At 37.8% G+C, this 21,428-nt stretch overlaps 2 protein-coding genes across 5 annotated transcripts in view; one reads left to right on the forward strand and one right to left on the reverse strand.

Annotated features, from left to right (window-relative positions):
* Positions 1 to 13,303, forward strand: part of rasa1a (RAS p21 protein activator (GTPase activating protein) 1a) — a 74,937-nt gene extending 61,634 nt beyond the window's left edge. Inside the window, exons 19-26 of one of the 4 annotated variants that reach the window (XR_009826565.1) lie at positions 1,988 to 2,103; positions 2,217 to 2,303; positions 3,192 to 3,259; positions 4,451 to 4,539; positions 4,610 to 4,687; positions 5,285 to 5,419; positions 9,325 to 9,599; positions 12,473 to 13,303. Coding sequence is in view for 3 of the 4 variants with exons in the window: in XM_062050943.1 (XP_061906927.1) it covers positions 1,988 to 2,103; positions 2,217 to 2,303; positions 3,192 to 3,259; positions 4,451 to 4,539; positions 4,610 to 4,687; positions 5,285 to 5,419; positions 9,325 to 9,404; positions 12,473 to 12,521 (702 nt within the window). In the remaining variant the exon portion in view is untranslated. Of the gene's footprint in view, positions 1 to 1,987; positions 2,104 to 2,216; positions 2,304 to 3,191; positions 3,260 to 4,450; positions 4,540 to 4,609; positions 4,688 to 5,284; positions 5,420 to 9,324; positions 9,950 to 12,472 lie in introns of those variants that run through there. The other 3 variants (XM_062050943.1, XM_062050945.1, XM_062050944.1) reach the window with 3 other exon arrangements.
* Positions 11,688 to 20,975, reverse strand: ccnh (cyclin H). The gene is made up of 10 exons (XM_062050946.1): positions 20,839 to 20,975; positions 20,528 to 20,646; positions 19,207 to 19,329; positions 19,038 to 19,111; positions 15,466 to 15,679; positions 15,233 to 15,396; positions 15,089 to 15,159; positions 14,899 to 15,004; positions 11,854 to 11,917; positions 11,688 to 11,777 (listed from the first exon to the last, which is right to left on the reverse strand). The coding sequence occupies exons 2-10, from the start codon at positions 20,642 to 20,644 to the stop codon at positions 11,751 to 11,753; spliced, it is 960 nt and encodes a 319-aa protein (XP_061906930.1). The 5' UTR covers positions 20,645 to 20,646; positions 20,839 to 20,975; the 3' UTR covers positions 11,688 to 11,750.
* Between the last annotated feature and the right edge of the window lie 453 nt (positions 20,976 to 21,428).

Here is a 21,428-nt window from a genome sequence, read left to right on the forward strand (position 1 = left end):
ACGCCACTGCATGGTGATGAAACGGCTGAACGGGACACCAGAAGAGGCCAAAGTCGTCACCATAAGAGAACTCAAGGATCTAGATCGGTACAGATGAGCTGCAAATGGACCGCAGCTTCTTTTTTTTCCCTCTTTTTTTTTTTTTTGATCATGTTTTCTATTTTTTGGGAGACTGTATTTAATTTTTTTGTTTTGTTTTCTGGCTGGATTATGTCTCGTTGGACTATAAAATAACTATAAATGTCTGAAAATGAGGAGGACCTTTCGTTTTGTTTGGGAAACGAGATTGACGAAGAAGAGGATTTTACTGGCGCGGTCGGAGGCAGAATGCACGAACAGAGACGGTTCAATGGGTATGATGAACATGTGAACACAGAGTACAAAATATCTGAAATAAGAAAAAGATATTGACCCTGAAAGCTATTTTTATAGTAATATAAATCGTGAGTACCGTATTTTTCGGAGTATAAGTCGCTCCAGAGTATAAGTCGCACCGGCCGGAAATGCACAATAAAGAAGGAAAAAAACATATATAAGTCGCACTGGAGTATAAGTCGCATTTTTTGGGGAAATTTATTTGATAAAACCAAAGATAGACATTTGAAAGGCAATTTAAAATAAATAAAGAATAGTGAACAACAGGCTGAATAAGTGTACGTTATATGACGCATAAATAACCAACTGAGAACGTGCCTGGTATGTTAACATAACATATTATGGTAAGAGTCATTCAAATACCTATAACATATAGAACATGCTATACGTTTACCAAACAATCTGTCACTCCTAATCGCTAAATCCCATATGTCTAGTCTCTTACGTGAATGAGCTAAATAATATTTGATATATTACGGTAATGTGTTAATAATTTCACACATAAGTCGCTCCTGAGTGTAAGTCGCACCGCCGGCCAAACTATGAAAAAAACTGCGACTTATAGTCCGAAAAATATGGTATTATACAGAGGAGGGTTTCAGTAATCAAGTTAAAATGGACAATGTCTTATCAATAATTCACTTCAATAGTAGAAGCCTCTAAACAAATCTAGAGAGAATTATACTTTAAAAATGTCAATGTAATTGCTATATCTGAAACTTGGTTAAATGAAGAAAAAGTTGATGACATGAAAATGAATGGATATGAGCTGTTTACGACAAATCGCATTGGTAAGACAGGAGGAGGGGTGGCCTTGTATATTGACACTTCATTAAGATGCAGTATGGTGAAATCTGTCAAAAACCATAGACAATATTTTAGAATGCATAACAATTTAAATAAAAGTCGAAAAAACATCAAACATCATTATTAGCTGGGTGTACAGAACCCCAGGGACCTCTGTGGGTATTTTCAATGAACAGCTGGCCAGTATGTGGGACAAGGTTAGTGACAGACACATACACCATACTGTAGGGGAGGGCAAGGTTTGAGGAACCAGGCAGCAGCACAAACCACAACAGAGAGACGAACGACAAACAGAGATGATAAGCCTTTATTATTACCAGCTCATTTTACCGGTTGATTTTTCCTATTCGGGATTATTGATGTGACATCAACATTTCCATTATCGGTTGCTAATTATTGTCCGCTAATATTGTGCATCTCTAGTTTTGATCTTCCTTTCAGCTCTAGTTGCACATATTTGCTTCAGAAACTAGAAAATCACTCGAGAGAGTGCAGACTTCCACCACGCCCTATCTCCCAATAGTAAATAATTATATTTTTTAAATCCTGTATTCAGACAGTGGTCCGACCTAATCAGTTGTTCCTTATCCCATTTTGGACATTTCCTAAAAGTTTAATCAAAATCCGCCCATAACTTTTTGATTAGTGTTGCTAGCTAACAGACAGACAAACCCTGGCGATCCCAAATGCCTCCTGGTGGAGGTAACAGAACTATAAATTAATCTGTTGTTTGTTTAATGAACCCAAGTGTTTTTATTGTGTTGTTTGTACCGCATGTTCATGAGTCAATTTATTTAATTTCCAGTTGAACCCATCCAAACTGGAAAAGAATGAAGATGTGAACCTGAACCTGGCACATCTTCTCAATATCCTGTCAGAACTGGTAGAAAAGATCTTCATGGCCGCTGAGATCCTGCCATCGTAAGAACAATCACTTTACACTTCTCTGCACTTTTTTTTTTAAATACCGTGTCTTAACTTTTTTTTTTAATATTGCATCTTAACACTAAATAAATCTTTCATTGATGTTGCAGGACCCTGAGATTTATTTATGGCTGTTTGCAAAAATCTGTGCAGCACAAGTGGCCCACTAATACGACCATGAGGACCAGAGTCGTTAGGTAACCTCGCACGCGCCGTGTTGACTGAACGGTTCTTTCATGTTAAATGTCTGATTGCCAATCCATTCTCATTTTGTCACTTCATCAAACTAACCAGAAAAACAAAACATTGGGAAATGTGCCGAGTAGCAACAATCATCTTTTTCAAAATAGCTGTTGATTTTGACAGTGAATATACAAAACTCTTTGTCATACATCACATGATCAAACAGTGAGGGCATGTTCACAGTGGTGAACATGCCCTTTCCCAACTACTTTGGCACGTGTTGCAGCCATGAAATTCTAAGTTAATTATTATTTGCAAAAAAAAAATAAAGTTTATGAGTTTGAACATCAAATATCTTGTCTTTGTAGTGCATTCAATTGAATATGGGTTGAAAAGGATTTGCAAATCATTGTATTCCGTTTATATTTATATCAAACACAATTTCCCGACTCATATGGAAACGGGGTTTGTAATATTATTTGATATTTTACGGTAATGTTTTAATAATTTCACACATAAGTCGCTCCTGAATATAAGTCGCACCCCCGGCCAAACTATGAAAAAAAACTGCGACTTATAGTCCAAAAAATACGGTACAGTACACAGTTACACAGAAATAAGCTTCTTTATTCAAGATGGCGTATGATATTCTGTGTACTGGTGTGCCTTACTGAACATTGAAAGGAAAAGACCAATATTTTCAGACAAATATCAGCGCTATGCTTGAATAACTTAATTATCATTGCTATTCTCGAGTCACTGTCATGTGCTGATGGCCCTACTTTGGAAAATCAGGATTTATTAGTTATTTATTTATTATAAAATAAGGCATGTAAGGAAATTCAATGCTGGTAATTTGCATGTAAAAAAAAGTGTCTCTTTCTCATCCTTTTGTCTCCCAGTGGTTTCGTCTTTCTCAGACTCATCTGTCCAGCAATCCTCAACCCGAGAATGTTCAACATCATTGCTGGTGAGTGTTTATAATCTGGATTCACGTTATTTTCTGGACCATAGGGCGCACATGATTATAAAGCAGCACTTCGACAGCGTCTTCTCCCTGCCGGTTGTTTTTAGCGCTTCTAAAGCAAGTGTACTGACAGATACAAGTTAGAACTGTATGCTACTTTGTATTAGAATTGGCAACAGCGTAGGATGAATGCCCCACAACAAGAGGATGGAGAAAAAGAAGGAGCTCATTGACTACAGCGCAGACTACAATGGCGGACGTGTACAAATTTTTGGGATTTATGCAGATCCCAAATACACAATTGCAGGTACCAATAGGTAAGAAAAGTTGGGAGAAAAGTTGGGTTAGCATCATATTGCGAAACAAAATGTCACATATCATGTCTCCTAATAGGATCCTCATACACACAACATAATAATAATAAAAATAATAATAATAATAATGGATTAGATTTATATAGCGCTTTTCTAGACACTCAAAGCGCTTCACAGAGAAGTGAGAACCCATCATTCATTCGCACCTGGTGATGATAAGCTACTTTCGTAGCCACGGCTGCCCTGGGGTAGACTGACGGAAGCATGGCTGCCAGTTTGCGCCTACGGCCCCTTGGACCACCACCTATCATTCAAGGGCAAGGGTGAAGTGTCCTGCCCAAGGAAAAACAATGGCAGCGATTTGGATGTCAAGAAGCCTCAGGTTTCTGGCAGGGCCGCCATGCCGCCGCAATAATACCCGTACGTTGAAGCACGGTACGTAAGACTACAGTAGCCGTAAGACTACAGTAGCCGTAATGCTCCGCGTTTTATCAAGAAGTATGGCTTTGTAGCTTAACAAAGTTGTACTAAAACATTTTGACAGATTTTTGAGCGCCGTTTGTAATATTCTATATTCTCAATGAAACATCGTTTTAGTCTTGATTGCTTCATTTATTAAACATGCGTCAGTGAACCTGCAGTCCACACATCACTTATGTGTGACTGCCATCTACTGGTCACATTTATCATTACACCGTGCACCAGATAAAATTGCTTCGAGGTCAGTAAGCACCACCTGAATTAATCTGTACACAAGGCGCACTATCGATTTTTGAGAAATTGAAAGGATTTTATATGCGCCTTATAGTCTGAAAAATACCGTACATACGGTATAAGTCAGCAATATGGTTTCATTAAGCTGTTTTTTGTCGTTTTGCAGACCCTCCATCATCAACAGCAGGCAGGACCCTGACACTGGTGGCAAAGTCTGTCCAGAACTTGGCCAACCTCGTGGAATTTGGTGCTAAGGTATGGGATGTCCTACTGGGAGGTGCTAACCATTATGTCATCATCTGAACTAGTTGTGTCCTGCAAATAGGAGCCTTACATGGAGGGTGTGAATCCTTTCATCAAAAACAATAAGCATAGGATGATCATGTTTCTGGATGAGTTGGGGGTGAGTACCATTTGTATGAACACACATACAGTACAGGCCAAAACTTTGGACACACCTTCTCATTCAATGCCTTTTCTTTATTTTCATGACTATTTACATTGTAGATTGTCACTGAAGGCATCAAAACTATAAATGAACACATGTGGAGTTATGTACTTAACAAAAAAAGGTGAAATAACTGAAAACATATTTTATATTCTAGTTTCTTCAAAATAGCCACCCTTTGCTCTGATTACTGCTTTGCACATTCTCTCGATGAGCTTCAAGCACACCTGTGAAGTGAAAACCATTTCAGGTGACTACCTCTTGAAGGTCATCGAGAGAATGCCAAGAGTGTGCAAAGCAGTAATCAGAGCAAAGGGTGACTATTTTAAAGAAACTACAATATAAAACATGTTTTCAGTTATTTCACCTTTTTTTTGATAAGTCCATAACTCTACGTTTTCATTTATAGTGTTGATGCCTTCAGTGACAATCTACAATGTAAATAGTCATGAAAATAAAGAAAACACATTGAATGAGTAGGGGTGTGTCCAAACTTTTGGCCTGTACTGTATATAAGAGTGGACTCTAACTATGTCTATGGTTTGTTTCCAGAACGTTCCTGACCTCCCTGAAGCCACAGAGCACTTTAGGACTGATCTGTCCCGAGACCTGGCTGCGTTGCACGAGCTCTGCGCCACACACTCAGATGAGCTGCGGACGCTCAGTAACGAGAGAGGGGCTCAGCAGGTGAAACGTTTTGTTTTGTCTGCAACACTGACTGTCACGCTCACAATTTAGCATCTGGTAGTCACCAAGGGACAAGCGGTAGAAAATGGATAGATGGATGGATAGTCACCCTGTGTATCGTTCCTTTATGTTCTCAGCTTTGTACACGTCAAAGCTAAAGTTCTCGGCTAAGGGTGTTCAAAGTTATTATTCTATTTTTAAAACATTTTTTACACATTCAACAGACAAAATCAACATGTCCCGGATTAGAACATTCCACAAACTGAAAAAAAAGAAACTAGCCCATATCTTTGCATAAATTGGACACCCAAAATGTCCGATGACCTGCAAAGGTCTTTGAGACTGCCTTGCGTTCTGTCATGATGAACGTGTGCACGCATTTTTTGAAGGAAATGGTAAATTAATCCCTCAAAAATGTTTAGTTGGCAGAATAATAATAAGAACTACAAATTTACCGATCAACATTTCTGGCGTCAGATCCAATCCGGTTTTGTGTCCTGATCCAATAAAATGTTTGACAGCAAATAACTAAAGTAAACATTTTTATAAAACGTATTTTATTAGATTAGAATTTGCTAGTATTGTTGTAAATCAGACAATGTATTAATTGTGTGGTATTCAATACTCACAAAACAAAGTAGCTAGTGCACAGTAAATAAAAGGAAAAACTATTATTGGCTCCCATTTAAATCATTTGGGTTTTGCCCCCAAAGACTTCCTGTATCCGGATACTTATTCCCTGACTTTGTAAACAATAACAAAAAACACCAAAAATATATATATATTTTTAAATGGTGTACCCCGCCTTCCGCCCGAATGCAGCTGAGATAGGCTCCAGCACCCCCCACGACCCTAAAAAAGGGAGAAGCGGATGAATATATTTAAATATAAAAAAAATATATAAATATTTAAAAAAATGTTTTTTATCTTATCACTTTAATATTGTTTATGTATTGGGTATCGACATAGTATTGACATCTGCATTGATCACCCCGACTTTACATTGAAGCTTTAGTGGTTAGCTTCTTGTGCCGTCTTGCTCGGTGTGTAGCATGCTTAAACGCTCCCTTTCCTGTAGTCCTCCGGTGATAATAATACTTGAACAAAACTTACTTCATTTCACGCCATGGTGGTGAGGATTAGTGTCTTAGAGCCGGTGTTCTTGCAAGACACGCACCCTCCTGGAATTCCTGCAATTCCTGCATGTGCGTAACAAGGTATATGGAAATGTAATTGTTTCTCCCTGTTGAAGAAATCTTTCATGTGAGCACAATCTTTATCCATGTAAACACTGGGACACAGCTGCGGTAACGATCGGTCAGGCACAACAGCTCATCGGCCGATCTGTTAAAAAAGTAAATATCGGGCCCCGATCCAATTCCAGGATCGGGACATATCTCGTAATAACAACATTATGTTCTATGGGCACACAATCAGACATTGTGCTTAAAACTCAACCGCTTGATGAAGATGGAACTAAATGATAAATAAAACTAGCAAGTTGCTGATCGATCAGTCACCAATCAGTATTGGCCCATTTTCCTGGGAAAATATGCATTTTTATGCCTTTTAATGCCGATCACCAACGGGGATCTCCTCTGGCTGACACTACATTTTTAGTCCCCCGTCTGACAAGCGGCCAGCAGCTAATGTTTGTCTCCATACATTGTGAAGCTGCTCCACTAAATTAATAATAATCACCTCCATTATGACAAATACTAGGGGAACTGCGCTTTTTTTTGGAATTTTGCCTATCGTTCACAATCATTATGAGAGACAAGAAGACAACATTTTTTTTTTTTTACGCTTTCTAACATTAAAATTGTCTCGTTCTTTGTAGCTAGCAATACAGCTAATGGGAGCAATCAAATCAACCTCTAAATCACTTTTAAAATACATTCAAAAAATGTCAACAGTACTTCATTCAGTTCATTTTTAATTACCAAGCTGTAGTGACATTGTTATTGTAAGCGCAAACACGGAGGAATTATTTTTGTAGCGTAGTAACACATCGCCGTGCTTCGGTATTAGTCGTAAAAGCTAACTACGGCAAGAGATAAGCTAGCTTCCACGAGAACACGAAACGCATTTGAGTTTGTAATACACAACAATGTGATAGGACACCAATCTGTACTGACTGAAAAACATGAACAATCATATTACAGTATCTGTAAAGTATTAGCCCACATTTCATGTTTTGTTTGTACACAGCTAGCTCGGCAGCATATGCTGTCTGTCATAATACACACATGATGTGCTATGTGTATCATGATCAGTATAAAGTGTAGCACACTTGATAGACAGTTGTCTGTTTGGTCCAGCTGGCCAGGGATGTTTTTTCCAGTTTATTTGGGTAAGCACTCGAATTATCCCAAAATAGTTTGGCTTCTAATTCCACATTTTGCAGCATCAATTCACCTAACTCTCTTGGCTTCCGCCTGCTCCAACGTCTCACTCTTCCTTCGTCCTGACTTCTATGAGCAGCAGTTCATCCTCCATACATTCAGCTTAAAAAAATAAGGTTGTGAATCCTCAATTTTTCAAAAATAGTCGTCTTTGTTGTTTGTTACTGAATCTGCCCTAATTAGAAAACACACTGGCGTTTGTTCCTGTTAGTAGGAACACATTTGTTGCCAGAAGTCGGAAGTGCGCTGCTATGAAAACAGAAATAAATGCGCCGTGGAATTTTTTCCGGCAATGATTAAAATTACCAAAATACGGTAAATATTGAACATATTACATATTGCTAAGAAGGTGTCTGTTACTACATTATATATAGACTTGCAGTGTGTACGGTATATAAAACATATTACATATTGTTATGAAGGTGTCTGTTACTACATTATATGTAGACTTGCAGTGTGTATATAAAACGTTGATGGAGGGTTTTGAAGTTGTTTGAGTGCTTTGAAGGTTACCTAGGTGACTCCCATTAGCACATCTTCCAAGCGTTGTTTATCATCTTTAGAATCCTAAAGAGAAAAAAAAAGACACTTGTTCTTGTCTCTCATAATGATTGTGAACGATAGGCAAATTCCAAAAAAAAGTGTGGTTCCCCTTTAAGTGTCATTATCACTGGAGGATGAGGTTAAACATGTAACACACCGAGAGCAAGCTAGGAGCAGACATGCTAATAACTAAGCGAGCTTTAAACAACACCAAGAAATACGTGCTTGGTAAAGTTTAAGAAGTGTTGTAGCATAAAGTAAGCAGTTATTAACAGGAAATTAATAAGTATATTAATAAGCGTTGGAGAGAGGATAATATAACGTCTGTCTGTTGGTCAGTATTGTCGTAGTAGGTACATGACACGTAAGAGGAGGGCTGATTCGTGTTGTCGATACCAAGGGTAGCATCACTATTTCATTGATACTAGAGGGATTAGGTCAATATTTTGAATTTCCCCTCTGGGATTAATAAAGTATATCTGATTCTGATTCTGATTTAAAATGTTTCAAAATAATTTGTAGTAATGTTTACAAACTGAGCTAATAATTCCCTGGAAACAGGAGGACTTTAGGGGCAAAACCAAAATGAGTAGCAGATAGGAGTTTTTGTTTTTGTTTACTTGTTGTGTACTAATGACTTTGTTTTGATCAACGAATTGGATGTAATAAACTAAATTAAAGGAATTAGTTTAAATACTGTGTTGATATTGGTACACAGTCAATAACACTCCCATTGGAAAGTCTGCAGTTAATGCATGTCATCAGTACTGGCGTCGGCCGATCTCACTCATGGATGATCGTATTGGAATCCGCAATTAAAAAAACTCCAAAACATCCCTAAAAGGTCGCCAATTTTCAAAAATCAACATTAAACATGTCTTTGTCACCATCATGTGTAAATATCCTCTGTAACAACGTTGTCAAACTTGACGTTACGTTTCTCTGTCGTTACCGCAGCACGTGTTAAAAAAGCTGCTGGCCATCACGGAGCTCCTGCAGCAGAAGCAGGCTCAGTACGCCATGTCCAACAGCAACAGGTAGTCCCACACCCTCTCCCCTCCCTTCACTCCCATCTTCACCCCCACACAACACACGCCAACTCTCCTCCACCCCGGGTGCTGCACTGTGAGGAGACCGCCGCATGTCCTCCACCTCATCTCCATGGCAACACCATCATGTCCCATCCATCTTGTCGTGTCGGCCACCACCAAGAGCTATGCAACAACAGCTGAGTATGCAGTTCGAATAAGACAACTCTTTATTTCCGTTCCTACTTGGGTCGCTTCAAATCCCTTCTCATGGAGGGAGAAGGTTTGGATTGGATTCTCTGTTCCTTGCTAGCACAGATTGCCAAAGTAACCCCACCCCCTTTTGCTTCATATGAGGAAACTGACATGAAGAAGCTAAATCGTCTCTATTGTTTTTAACTGGATTCAGAGCGAAGATGCTTTTATACTGTAATTAGTGACTGACTTCTTTAAAGTTTGTGATCCGCCAAGTGCTGAGACAAGCATTATTTTTTTTCTAGATTGGAGAAAAGAAAACTGGTTATTTTATATAAGAATAAATTATCTTGCTGGAATCATGAGTTTGTAAATGAGATGAGCTGAATTATTCTCCCTCAGCTGTTTTTTGATTGTTTGGTTAAGCTTTTTTGTTTTCCTTCTTCAAACTTTGCAATGCCAGGCATAATCAGAGGATCCAAGTATAATGCAAAGTGTTTACAGCAGATGTTTTTTGACAATAGTACAGACTGTATCAGACATGCATGCACTTATTAAACAGTTTTTGTAAAGTAGTCCATGCATTGCTTTGTTGTCACCTTTAGGGCTGCAACCAACGACTAATTTGATAGTCGACTAGTCATCGACTATCAACGACTAATCGGATTATAAAGCGTGCACAAAGTCAGTGGCTTAGATTTAGAGACTGTCTTTTAAATTCAGCTTGAGATATTTTTTCGCATGTACTTATTAACAACAAAGATGATTAATTCATTGATACGCATTTATACTGCAACTATGTTGCTCATTCGGCTGTTACAGAAATAAACGTGTCCATTTAAAAGCAAGGACAGGCAAAGCACTAAAAATAAATAAATGAATAAATAAAAAATACAAATTATGTAAAAAAAGATAGCAATTACAACAAATGATAAAACACTGAAACTCTTAACTTGTTAAACATTTTTTTGTGATCTCTAATAAGCTGCACACTGATATTCTTTTTATAAATCTAATACTCAACATATATAATTGTATCATTAATTTTTAACATTTTAGCTATCTATTACAATATGTGTTTAATTTTTTATGATCTGTGTTGGCCCTGTGATGAGGTGGCGACTTGTCCAGGGTGTACCCCGCCTTCTGCCCGAATGCAGCTGCGATAGGCTCCAGCACCCCCCGCGACCCTGAAAGGGACAAGCGCTAGAAGATGGATGGATGGTGGTTTTTCACCAATTACTACCTCAGAAAACACTTTGCTCTCCAAGTGCCATAATAATGACCAACATTAAAAAACAGCGTTGTAGGCCTAAGTATTCTAAAAAACAATGCGGAAGAGGTGGTGACTTGTCCAGGGTGTACACCGCCTTCTGCCCAAATGCAGCTGCGATAGGCTCCATCACCCCCTGCGACCCCGAAAGGGACAAGCGGTAGAAAATGGATGGATGGACAGTGGTTTTTCACCAATTACTACCTCAAACACTTGGCTCTCCATGTGCCACAATAATGACCAACATTAAAAAACAGCATTGTAGGCCTAAGTATTCATTAAAAACAAGGCAAAGGTTTTATCTAACAAGTATATTTAATATATTTGGCCACTAACATTATACAGTTTGAACAGTAATTTGAATATCGGAAAATAAAACACTGCACTTAAATCAAATGTTTCTTTGGTGTAGTTTGAGAATCAGTTTTATGATATGGGCGTGTTGGTGCCTACTGTTTTGTGTCTTATTGACACGTTTGTTATTGTGCATTGCAAATTGACAAAGTTTAGCTGGTGGACTTTGATTGAAATGATAGTGGAATTGATTTTTCACACAACTTTGTCTCACACTTGGTAGCGAGCTAACCTGTCTGACATTGCAGTGCTTTAAAGGCTCCATCACAGATGTAGTGTCATCGAAACACGATTATGTTTGCAAAATACCAGTAAGCAAGGTATTTGTCTCTCTAAAAGGAATAAGAGGAAATGTTGCCACACTTTAAAAAAAATTTCCCCCGCGGTGTTGTTCCAGTGACCGCACTAACTTGTCCACCCCGCGGAAAAACACGAATCGTTGCACCCCAAATCACATTAAGAAGACAATGTTTAGAAAAATAGCTTTTATTTTTTTATCATCCCAGAAGCAAACAATTGTTGATGAACATCACTCAAATCAGGTCTTCGTCAGTCCACTCCTGTAGTAAAAGAAACACTTTTTTTAATCGCTCCTTTGCAACAGTGTGAAACAGAAATATTGGATTATTGCCTCACCTCTTCTGTCAGGCGCGGCTCTTTTGCGACATGGCCGTCGTCCTCGTAGCCTCGCTTGCGTTTGCTGTCGAACGAAGAGACAAAAAGTGACATGTTTGTGACCATCTTCCATCGCCATTGACATACAGTACAGGCTAAAAGTTTGGACACACCTTCTCATTCAATGTGTTTTCTTTATTTTCATGACTATTTACATTGTAGATTGTCACTAAAGGCATCAAAACTATGAATGAACACGTGGAGTTATGTACTCTAGTTTCTTCAAAATAGCCATCCTTTGCTCTGATTACTGCTTTGCACACTCTTGGCATTCTCTCGATGAGCTTCAAGAGGTAGTCACCTGAAATGGTTTTCACTTCACAGGTGTGCCTTATCAGGGTTGATTAGTGGAATGTCTTGCTTTATCAGTGGGGTTGGGACCATCAGTTGTGTTGTGAATGAGGTGTGTCCAAACTTTTGGCCTGTACTGTGTGTGTCGTTTCCATCAGACATAGTCTTTCCTCATATCACTCTAATCAAGTGAGTACATTTACTACAGTAGTAAATAGTGACAGCGTGTACCCTTTTCTTTTCTTTTTTTTTTTTACCCCCTCCCCGACATGTTGACTTTATCTTCCAGGACCGAGTGCACCATCATGTCGCTAGCTGCCGCCATCCAGGTCATGTGAAGTGAAGGAGGCCGGGAGTTGTATTTTGCAGCATGTGGCCTGCGATCCCCCCATAGATCAAAAAAGCAATATGGCCGTCCTCCGTTGGAGAGGACATATATAAACATTGTCCTTGCCTTTCCCAAATATGCTTTAGACACAGACGCCGTGTTGAACGATGGACCTGAGCTGCAGTGAGCTATGGACGTGGGCATGGTAGCAACCAAAGTACTGAAGTAGCATCGTCTGCGTTCTTCAGGGAATTTTAACACAAGCCTTAACGTCCTTTCGACACACGTCCAGCTCTTCCTCTTTTAACCGTTTTTGTATCGTCAACTTCTATAGAGTTTGTAGCAAAACAGCAGAAAGGTGGTCTTACTTAAGACATACTGTACATAAGTGCATGTGTTAATAACTTCATCGTCACCAATTGTTCACTTCTCTGCAGTCTCTCCAGCCCAAGCAGGTGCTGGAACACACGCATTTTTACACTTTTCGACTGTTCTCTTAGCTTCAAGCGCAGATTTCACCTCGTGATTGAAAGCTGCACTGTCATACTGTTCACTGTAGGAACCTCACCGAGTGTTGGGTGGCGTGCCCTTGCTGTCCTTTCTCGTATTTCATACAGGCCAATGTGTTCCTTTTTATTTTTCTACCTGATTCTGAACCTTTTTGCATCTTAGATACGACAACCTGGCAGTTGAAATAAAAACAAAGTGGTGTGACGTGACGTACAACTGTCAAAGGTTTGTTAGCGGAGCTGAAAATGTGTGACATAGAACGTAGCTCGCAAGTTGTCCAATATCATACGATTAAAACAACGCTGCCTTTACAAAGATGATAATGCTCTCTGTCTTTAGAAAGATGTTTTATTTTTGTGGTTGTACTTGTCTTGTCAAGATTTGGTCCATCTAATGTAGCCAAATAATCGACCAAGAGCTCAGAAGATAACCTTGATAATACACTTTTTTAAAATAAATACACAAATTATGAATATTTATCTCACTTTGATTTCATTACAGTTGTATTAACTGTTATTTAACAATAATTTTAAATATTTTTGTGTCTAGTAATGAATACAAAAAACTATTAAATGCCAAAAAATGTTTTTTTTTTTAAAATATAACATATTTCTAAAATGTATAAACATTTATTTTAGTTTTAAAAAATGTATAAAATTAAAACATTTAACATTAAAAAATGTTTTTCATTAAATTTTCCATTTTACAGTCACTCAAAACAAAGCATTATCTTTGTGAAGGTAGAATGTGTTATAAATATATTTAGTTTTGTTTAATAACAATTATGTATTTTAATTGTCTTTTATTGTAAAAAAAAAAACTTAACTTTTTTACAACAATTTTTTATATATAGAAAAAAACCTTTAACATACGCAAAAAAACAGCTCCAACAGATGGGACATTTTCGAAATTGAATTAAAATTTATTTTAATTTAAAGTTAAACATTTATTTTGTTTCACTGAATTTTCTATTTTAGAGTCACTTTAACGGAACGATATTTTTATGATGGAGGAATGTTTTGTACATATATTTAGTGTTATTTACAATAACTGTATTTTTCCAACATTTTATATACTAAAAAAACCTACTTAAGAAACGCAATACAAAAAACACACCAAAATATGGTTGTTTTTTTTAATGTATAAACATATTTGAATTATTGAAAAAAATTAAATGTATCTTTAAAATGTTGTGTTTTTTTGTTTAATTTGTATTTTACGTAGTTACTCAAAAACAGAGCATTATTATCTTTGTGAGGATAGAATGTGTTGCAAATATATTTAGTAATTTTTAACAATAACTATTTTAAATATTTTTGTTTATCTTAAAATAAAAAAAATTTCACCAAATAAAATGACCTATTAAACTTACACAAAAAACCTAACATCTGCAAAAGATGGAACATTTTAAAATAAATATCTTCAAAATGTATATTAATTCTAAAAAAAGATTTAAAATTAAACATTTAATATTGAAAACATTACATTAAAAATGTTAAATGTGTTTTATGGTTAAACATGTATTTAATTTTGTTAACTTTTCTATTTTACAAAGTCACTTCAATTAAATAAAGATTTTTGAACGTTATAAAATTTGAAATTAAATATTTACATTTTTAATGACAAATGTTTTCATGGTTAAACGTGTATTTTGTTTCATTTAATTTTCTATTTCACAGAGTCACTCAAAATGGAGCATTTGTGAAAGTAGAATGTATTATAAATATTGGATATTATTAACCCTCTGAGGACATTCAATTGTATTTAAAAAAATATATAGGGACAAGCAGTAGAAAATGGATGGATGGAACCAAACAGAACATAAAAAATTTTAAATTTATGATGTAAAAAAAAATATGAATTTTTTCCAGCCTTACTTGTTTGAACTTCCAAATTCCGCGTGGATCTTGGCCAACCTTTGCTTGCAAACATTCACTTCTGCAGGTTGTGGAAGTTGGTATTTCTTCAGGAGGCTTTTAATCCCTACACCAGGCATACTGCAGTCAGCTTTAAGAGGATGCAACGTCGCCATCTTGTGGCAACAAGCTGAATGTGCGCTTTACTCACGTCGCATGGAATCGTACATCTTGGAGAGGGTTTCCTTGTCATCCTTCAGTCCGAAGCATCCAGTCAGGTAGCTAGCAGATAAAACATTCAGCCATGAGATAAATGAGGCTTTTTGTTTGTAGAATATAAAGAGTCATAGGATACCTTTCTATGTTGAGACCAGCTCGTGAGACGCTATTCAGGATTGCAGTGAGGGCGATCTGTGACGGGGGAAACAGCAGCCCTGCGTCTGTCATGGCTGCATACCCCAGAAAGTCATCCACATTCTTCCTCAGTGACTCTGGGTTCTCCAGTGGAGGATATCTGGTCTGAAAGAGAAATTTGATTGAGATCTCTTAACGGCGACACAACGATGTTATCAGTCCACAAACACGCACCTTGAGGTCGATGAGCAGGCCCTCCAGGGGTCTGTAGGGGTTGTGGACCACCAGGTGGAAGTTGAGTTGCTGGACAAGAAGCAGCTCGTACTCCAGGATCTGCTCTGAAACGCGCTCCTGCTCGGCCGGAGTCTCCTGCACGAGGTTGCCCACAAACTGGCTGTTTGAAACGTTGAACTCTTCCACCTTGCAGGCCAGGTACGCACACGTCAGCCTGGACCCCAAAAGGACGAAAGTAAGGCTACAGTTTTCATCAGGTATTTCAATTTGACCATAAGGATGGCCAATATGGCCTTCTCATTCAATGCGTTTTCTTTATTTTCATGACTATTTACATTGTAGATTGTCACTGAAGGCATCAAAACTATGAAAGAACACGTAGAGTTATGTACTTAACTCAAAACATGTTTTATATTCTAGTTTCTTCAAAATAGCCACCCTTTGCACACTCTTGGCATTCTCTCGATGAGCTTCAAGAGGTCAGTCACCTGAAATGGTTTTCACTTCACAGGTGTGCTTGACGCTCATCGAGAGAATACCAAGAGTGTGCAAAGCAGTAATCAGAGCAAAGGGTGGCTATTTTGAAGAAACTAGAATATAAAACATGTTTTCAGTTATTTCACCGTTTTTTGTTAAGTACATAACTCCACATGTGTTCATTCATAGTTTTGATGCCTTCAGTGACAATCTACAATAGTTTTAAAAACAAAGAAAATGCATTGAATGAGGAGAAGTTGTGTCCAAACTTTTGGGCTGTACTCTATATAGTATTGCAGTCTCATGCGAAGACAATTAATATCCCTGTATTATTTGGCATGAATGAATGATAACAGAACCATTTGGTAACAGGTTACAAAGGCTCCTAATTTAGTTACATATTGCCTCATTTTCAGTTGTTTTATTTTGTCAAAACTATTATTGATCTACTTGCCAATTTACTGTTAATATCTGGTTATTTTCTGTTGTAACATGTTTCAATCTACACTTCTGTTCAATTGTAATAATCACTTATTCTTCTGTTTAAATACTTAGGCAAAGTTGTAGTGTCGTCCAAAACTAATTTTATCGATCCAATACTAAGTAGTTACAGGGACAGTATTGGTTATACCAATGTTTACACTTAAGATTTTCCGGTACATTAATTGATTACATTTTTGATCACAACTGTAATTCGACAAAAAAATATGGCAGTATAACAATCAGTTACTAGTTGTGATATTTCCTTATTCGCTTTCATTACGTTCACAATTCATAAACTTCCATCCATTTTCTACCGCTTGTCCCTTCTTGGGGTCACGGGAGCCTATCTCAGCTGCATTCGGGCGGAAGGCGGGGTACACCCTGGACAAGTCGCCACCTCATCACAGGGCCAACACAGATAGACAGACAACATTCACACTCACACACTAGGGCCAATTTAGTGTTGCCAATCAACCTATCCCCAGGTGCATGTCTTTAATAGAGCAAATATGTATTCAAGCAAAAACTACTATTAGCTCTTATTTCTTAAGTAAGTTTGTAAACAATTTTGTGGTGATAAAATATCTATCTAATCTACTAAACTTGGTATCGTTACTGTTGTTTGTATCGATCCGCCCACCGTTGTTTACATTTAATAGCTCAAGCTTGGCGGTTAGCTATTTTTGCATCCTCCTATGGGGAGTAATATAGCATGTTTAGCTCTTCGTTGTCCTCTAGTCCTTCAGTGATAATGTTACTTCTAAGAAACAGTTTATTCATGATTTAGAAGCTGCACTGTGGAGGAACGTTGGCCACGAGCAAGGACGCTACATTGCGTTGATGCCTTTATCCGCTTGTCACTGTCAAATTTGCGGACACAGCTAGAATGTGTCATCAACATGCATTACCACCATATGCCGATAGTATTAAAAGCTTTATCACCAGCCAAATTTATATAATTTATATTGTCTATATTGCGGATCACGTGCATTAATACAGCAATTACAGAACTTTCTATATTAGTGGCCTCTACTTAGACTATGTCCTAATTATTCACAGACTTTCATGAATAAAATGCCGCACCTCATACAGAATCATTACTTTTAAGAAAAACTAAATAGTCCTCACTCATCAGATCGCCCTCTTAAGTATTGTGGCCACTGATTGGCTCGCGCAGCATTATGATACCGAGTTGGATCAAAAACATTTAAAAGGTGATTAAAGGGTGTTATTTAATGTTGCTCCCATAATGTTAACACCTGGATTTAGAAGGTAGTAAAATGTTTTTTATGCTCCAGCGATGAAAATAGTTGATTTATAATTAATGTCTACTTTGCAGAAATACATTTACCACGTGTACACCCGGAACCGATTAACAGTGATAAACGAGGGGTTATTTTCATTATCAAACCACATGTTTATAGTATATATCCCTGTATGAGTAAACATGTTATCTGTACTTATTTCTTTGCTAATATATTTTATTGAATTTGACAATCATACTTTGCACACATCCACACTCCCATGCACGCTTGAGGAGAGAGGTGCACTTGGGCTTTAACAACTAAAGGTTTACAGTGTAAACATTATTAGAAAAACTACCCAGATATTGTATATCCATCCATCCTGCTCTGGCTCAGGATCAGCAGACGATCCAGACCATAGCAAGATGGATGAATATTCCTCGGCATCAAGAATCCTCAGGAAGTGATCACTCGATCAGTGTTTTTCAACCACTGTGCCGCGGCACACTAGTGTACCGTGGGAGATTATGTCATTTCACCTAATTGGGTTAAATATATTTTTTGCAAACCAGTAATTTGCAAATAATGTGCCATTGAGTGTCTGTGCTGTCTAGAGCGCGGCAGAGTAACCATGTTATACGCTTCCATATCAGTAGGTGGCAGCAGGTAGCTAATTGCTTTGTGGATGTCGGGAACATGGTTTGTCGTGATCAGCAGACGACAGTGGGAGGCAGGGTGCAGGTAAAAAGGTATCTAATGCTTAAACCAATAATAAACAAAAGGCGAGTGCCGCTAAGAAAAAGCATTGAAGCTTAGGGATGGCTATGCAAAACAAAACTAAAACTGAACTTGCTGCAAAGTAAACAAAAACAGAATGCTGGACGACAGCAAAGACTTACAGCGTGTGGAGCAGCAGACGGCGTCCACAAAGTACATCCGTACATGACATGACAAATAAAAACAAAATAGGAGCGCAAGACAAAACTAAAACACTACACACAGGAAAACACCAAAAAAATCAAAATAAGTCATGGCGTGATGTGACAGGTCGTGACAGTACACCTACTTTGAGACAAGAGCTATAGTGATGCATGGTTGTTTATGGTTTGAATTGATATCCAACAATTGCGAGAACGACTTTTTACTGTCAATATCGGCTGCTAAGTTTCATTTTTTTATGTTTTCTGCTAGTGGTGTGCCTCTGGATTTTTTCAATGAAAAAAATGTGCCTTCACTCAAAAAAGGTTGAAAAACACAGCACTAGATCACCTCCCGGGGACCTCTCCACCGTTCACACTTAAAGAAGAAAGTCACATTTTCGTGGCTTGATCAGATGCAAAAAAATAAATAATAATAGTTTCTACTTACATAATAATCTTCGGATGGTACTCCATTAGAGAGTTGTTCATGTAGAATCTTCTGAAGTACATGAGGGCTGTTCCCTGCACCAGAAAGCACAACTTTGATCATATCTACAGGAAATAACTACTTAACAGTATTGGCATGATGTAAAAAAAAATATAATGCAAATACGTACAATGACAGATTTGGGCATTATAGGTTTAAACACATTGCAGAAGTCCAGCAGCCTTCTCTCATAGTTTCTGAAGAGGACATCTTCTTCATGGCGCTCCAGGAACAAGGACTCATGTATTTTGTGCTACAGAAGCAAACAGGAGGAGACAGGATCAGGTCGACATAGGGCTGGACGATATATCAAATACACTTGATATATCGTGGGTTTGTCTCTGTGCGATGTAGAAAATGACTATTTCTTGAGTATTCGAGTATACGTTCTCACGCTGTTGCTTTTAGCTGCGGGCATTACACTACAGGCTTTTCTCACTCTTTTTTGTCTCTTCTTCGCACAGAGAAATAAAACAAGTGCACCTTCTTACATACGTCACATACTGTCTGACGCACGCGCAACGTCATATGCCCTCGCCGAGCAGAGAGGTAGCGGCATGGTAACGTTAGCTGTGGCAGGTGGTGCAGGCGGAGCGAGAGAGAGAAGGTGTGAATCTGGGTACAAATGGAGGATGAAGAATTCATTCCCAAGAAAAACAGCACAGGGTCGATCATCTGGCGGTGGTTTGGCTTCAAGCGAGAAGATGTTGAACAGACAACCGTAATATGTAAAGTATGCGGCAAAAGCGTCGCTACCAATTTGTACCATCATTTGAAAAGTCACCTGCTAGAGAATAAAGAGTGCTTGAAACTCCACATGTTAACATCTCGGCCGGGGCCACACCAACAAAATGCTGAAGCAACCAGCACTGACCCAATTGAACCTGGCGTCTTCCATTTCCAGATCAACACAGTATGAAAAAAATAGGAGGAGATAACGTCCGCAGTAACCTACCACATAGCGAAGGACATACACTATTTGAATTCCTATTATGCAGCTACATTTTTTTTTACAGTTATTGAAATATCTTGTGTGACATCATGCACTTTATTTGTTCTAAACTATTGTAGTGGCGTTCTGTACAAAAAGTGCACTATCATTTAGTGTTGTTTTGATATGTCATCTTAGTGACATCATGCACACAAGTGCACTAATAGCTTGTTTTAAAATGTCTCTGACAATCTTGCACTTTCTGTTTTGAAATGACATGAATGTGTGTGCCACTGCTTAATAACTGTTATAAATTCAGTTTTAGACACATAGAATTATCATACTGCTGTGATTATATGCATTGAGTGTTAATTCAAGGCTCAGGCAAACAATCAAGATATATATCGTGTATCGTGACATGGCCTAAAAATATCCAGATGTTAATAAAAGGCCATATCGCCCAGCCCTAGGTCAACAGTGTGCAGGGTTTGAAGTTTGGGATTAGTAGTTCTGTGTTTACCTTCCCACTCTCCAGCACCTTCTTCCTGAACTTCTGGTTGGCTTCACTTCTCAACTGCTCCACTTTGTCCTCGCTGTGAAACGTCCAGTATGTTCTCTGGGAGCTGTCATGAAACATGTCTGCAAGACAGAAAGTACGTTGTTGTTGTGCAGCATATAACACGTGTCTCACTTAGCCTGTACATGCTAGCTAGCTGAGCTAAAAGGATTAGATTGTTTACGTTTGTTTGAAAGGCGCATTTGATAATGGTGTCCGCACATTTTTATGAAGTCTAAAATATACCAGCGGTAGTTATAAAAAAAACTATTTACCGTTACTGACAACACTTCTGCAGGTACCAGCTTGTTCGCGTCAGTGAATCTTATTCAAAGTTGATTATAACTAAAAAATGGTCGCATATGTGTGCGTCACGTCGTCGCTGGTTGATGACGCTACCGTAATTATTAGACCTAATGCGCACTAAAAGTTCATTTTGCACAATGTTGTATTAATAACTGTTGCACTATAATATTCCCACAATATATTTTTGTTTGAATAAAATAAGATGTTTGATTACAATTTCTCATTCACAGAAATAAGTTTTAACCCCATGGTGCATACCTAATTTAATAGCCACCTGGACAAACAAGTCCTCACAGATAGATAGATAGATGGATAGATAGATAGATAGATAGATAGATAGATAGATAGATAGATAGATAGATAGATAGATAGTACTTTATTGATTCCTTCAGGAGAGTACCCTCAGGAAAATTTAAATTCCAGCAGCAGTGTACAGAATTGAGATCGAATTTAAAAAGTAAATGAAGGGGTTGTACATGGAAATAAAATAGAACATTTAACAATTAGAATAAACATAAAAAGCAACAATAAGAATACAAATATAACAGTAAAAATAAGA

Source organism: Entelurus aequoreus, linkage group LG06, assembly GCF_033978785.1.
Source record: "Entelurus aequoreus isolate RoL-2023_Sb linkage group LG06, RoL_Eaeq_v1.1, whole genome shotgun sequence".
In the NCBI taxonomy this organism is placed as follows: domain Eukaryota; kingdom Metazoa; phylum Chordata; class Actinopteri; order Syngnathiformes; family Syngnathidae; genus Entelurus; species Entelurus aequoreus.

Excerpts from the sequence above, each read along its gene's own strand:
- ccnh (XM_062050946.1), bottom strand. The coding sequence starts at position 20,644 with ATGTTTCATGACAGCTCCCAGAGAACATACTGGACGTTTCACAGCGAG. Across the intron at positions 15,397-15,465 it reads GCCTGCTCATCGACCTCAAG|ACCAGATATCCTCCACTGGA; the intron begins GTGCGTGTTTGT and ends TTTCTCTTTCAG. Across the intron at positions 15,160-15,232 it reads GCTGGTCTCAACATAGAAAG|CTACCTGACTGGATGCTTCG; the intron begins GTATCCTATGAC and ends TTTATCTGCTAG.